We start from the raw sequence: 3,065 nt of genomic DNA, 5'->3' as shown, positions 1-3,065 counted from the left end.
GGGTTTCACCATGTTGGCCAGGCTGGTGTTAAACTCCTGATCTCAGGTGATCCACCTGCCTCAGCCTCCCAGAGTGCTGGGATTACAGGCGTGCGCCACCGCGCCTGGCCTTGACAGTGTTTTCTTTTCTTTTTCTTTTTTTTTTTTACAAAGATCGAATCTGCTTTATTTATATACACAATGGGGCAGCCTAATGCACATCATAACATTAACTTTTCCAAACAAGTTTGCTAAGAAACTGCTCCTATATTTAGTGTTAAAAATAAAACAATCTTCCCATTTAGAAAAATCAAGACATCAGTCACTTAGTAAAGCCTATTCTTCCTCCCAGCAATTTGTACTTTCTTGTATTCATTTAGGAATTGTGAATTCATGAGAAAAGAACGCATTTTTTATGTGTTAAATATCTTCCAGGAACAACAGTTTACAAGTATTCAATTGTTTAAATAAACACAACTATTTTCCTTCTTAAAATGTAAACATCCAGTAAATAAAACATACATGATATTCCAGGTATAGAAATATTAGTAACTCACTTATGAAACAGGTGCTTTTTGGTATATTTGGTGGTAAGGTTTTTGTTTGTCTTATGTATAAAAGTACTTGCACCAAAAAAACAGGCTATTACTATTTAAAACTCTATTCCTTCACCCACTTTCCTCACTCAAGTAGAAACTCATGAATTTCTGTGATTTTCACTATAGGACCAGGCCACAGGAAAGGGCTAAAATATCTCTAATTAGAGCTAGGGAAAAGTGTTTTCTTGAGACTTGAAGGCAGTCATTCGTCACTTTGTGCTTGAAGGCATTCCTCAGTGAACTTCTCTCCTAGAGTCTTCAGAGTAAAGCACAGGATCTGGGCTCCTGGAGGGGGTTACTTCCGGCTGGAACACCCACCAGCAGGGCATCCTTGCAGGCATTCTGCATACAGTACTGTTGAAGCTCTGCAGCTGCCTGAGGGATCTTGATCCTCTCCACGCCAGCCTCCAACTTGAGCTGCTCCACCAGTCACTGCAGGGTGCTTGCGCTAGCCCTGGAGGACATGGCAGCGGCACTGGGCTCCAAGGGCCGAGAGTGTTTTCTGTGGAAGGCTCTGAGCTTGAGTCCTGCTGTCTCTTTGTCAAAAAGGGAGATTAGCAGATGTTAGAGAGATGTTAAGAATACATCAGCATCATCTGGAGATTTTCTTTCTCTCTCTCTCTCTTTTGTTTTTCCTTTTAGAGATAGGGTCTTGCTCTGTAGCCCAGGCTGGAGTGCAGTGGTCCAACCATGGCTTACTATAGACTCGACCTCCCAGGCTCAAATGATCTTCCCACCTCAGCCTCCTGAGTAGCTGGGACTATAGGCACATGCCACCACGCCCGGCTAATTTTCTTGTAGAGACGGGATCTCACTATGTTGCCAGGGCTAGCCTCAAGTTCCTGGGCTCAAGCGATCCCCCCACCTCAACCTCCGTAACTTCAGGGATAACAGGTGTGAGACATCGCACCTGGTCTGGAGATCTGGAGATTTTCTTTCTCTCTCTCTCTCTTTTGTTTTTCCTTTTAGAGATAGGGTCTTGCTCTGTAGCCCAGGCTGGAGTGCAGTGGTGCGATCTTGGCTCACTGCAACCTTCACCTCCTGGGTTCAAGCGATTCTCCTGCCTCAGCCTTCTGAGTAATTGGGACTACGGGCGCGCACCACCATGCCCAGCTAATTTTTGTATTTTTTGTAGAGACGGGGTTTCGCCAGTTGCCCAGGCTGGGCTTGAACTCTTGAACTCAAATGATCCGTCCGCACTGGGCCCAGCTGGAATCTGCATTTTTTTGTTTTTTGTTTTGAGATGGAGTCTCACTCAGTCTCCCAGACTGGAGTGCAATGGCGCGATCTTGGCTCACTGCAACCTCCGCCTTCTGGGTTCAAGCCATCTTCCTGCCTCAGGCTCCCAAGTAGCTGGGATTACAGGCACGCCCCATCACACCCGGCTGAGTTTTGTATTTTTAGTAGAGACGGGGTTTCACCATATTGGCCAGGCTGGTCTCGAACTCCTGACCTCAAGTGATCGGCCCACCTCGGCCTCCCAAAGTGCCAGGATTACAGACATCAGCCACTGTGCCCGGCCTGGTATCTGCATTTTTATGAACAGCCCAGGAGGGTGTAATGCAGAGTCCTTGGCGTGCACTTTCAGCAACACTGCAGTAAGGACTAGAAATCGCACATCAAATGCTGGCAGAGTGCTTGGATGCTTAGTAGGTGCTTAGCGAGTGTTTGTTGAGTGAATAAATGAACAGGAATGGATGGAGAATAGGAACATCCAAAGGAATGGATGAGTAACCTTATTTCCTTGGTCCTTGTCTGGAATCTGGGGCAACTGGGGCTGAGGTTCAGGTGAGTGGCCAGCCAGTCATCTGGTCTTTGCCTCTCCCTCGTTTTTGCCAGGCCTCACCTAGAGGTTCAGCCATTGGATTATAGGAACTGCCCTGGCCTGACTCACCCAATATGGAGGAGGTGCCTGGGGATGCCCCCTGTGAACACTTCGAGGCCAACATGCTTACCCAGAACCGCCGTCAAAACTGCTTCCACCCTGAGGAGGCCCACGGAGCAAGATACCAGGTGAGCCAGTTTTCCACGTGGTTGAGGTGGTTTGGGATGGGGGGCATGGGTGAAGGACTGGGCCTGTGGTGTCTGCTTACTCACAGTTGAACCCAGATGCTGACCTTCCTCCTGGCCAGAGTCTCGGTTTTCCCACATTGCAATGAAGTGGTTGAACCATGTGAATGTTCACAATCTTCAGTCACTTTCCTCCTGCTTATATGATAAGATTGTTACCATAGCCTCATCTAATCTATTACTTACTTTGTTAGTCTTTAAATCTTTTTCCCCTCCTATTGTAACAAAACTTCACATCATCAACACAAGTAGAAAAATATAATTATTTCCTGTGTATATAAAGTTAAGGAGAAAGGTAGAGCCTGGGCACAGTGGCTCACACCTGTAATCCCAGCAGTTTGGGAGGCCAAGGCAGGTGGATCACCTGAGGTCAGGAGTTCGAAACTAGCCTGGCCAACATGGTGAAACTCCATCTCT

The 3,065-nt window shown here is 46.9% G+C and overlaps 1 protein-coding gene across 1 annotated transcript in view; it reads left to right on the top strand.

Annotated features, from left to right (window-relative positions):
* TRIOBP (TRIO and F-actin binding protein) overlaps positions 1 to 3,065 on the top strand; it is a 98,707-nt gene that overhangs the window by 7,968 nt on the left and 87,674 nt on the right. Inside the window, exon 3 of the mRNA XM_011925681.1 lies at positions 2,418 to 2,591. Coding sequence (XP_011781071.1) covers positions 2,478 to 2,591 — 114 coding nt within the window. The 5' untranslated portion in view covers positions 2,418 to 2,477. The remainder of the gene's footprint in view (positions 1 to 2,417; positions 2,592 to 3,065) is intronic.

The sequence above is a fragment of the Colobus angolensis genome, unplaced genomic scaffold (assembly GCF_000951035.1).
Source record: "Colobus angolensis palliatus isolate OR3802 unplaced genomic scaffold, Cang.pa_1.0 Scaffold65, whole genome shotgun sequence".
Lineage (NCBI taxonomy): Eukaryota > Metazoa > Chordata > Mammalia > Primates > Cercopithecidae > Colobus > Colobus angolensis.
The sequence above is the reverse complement of the archived record's forward strand: the minus strand, read 5'-3'. Positions and strand labels throughout refer to the sequence as shown.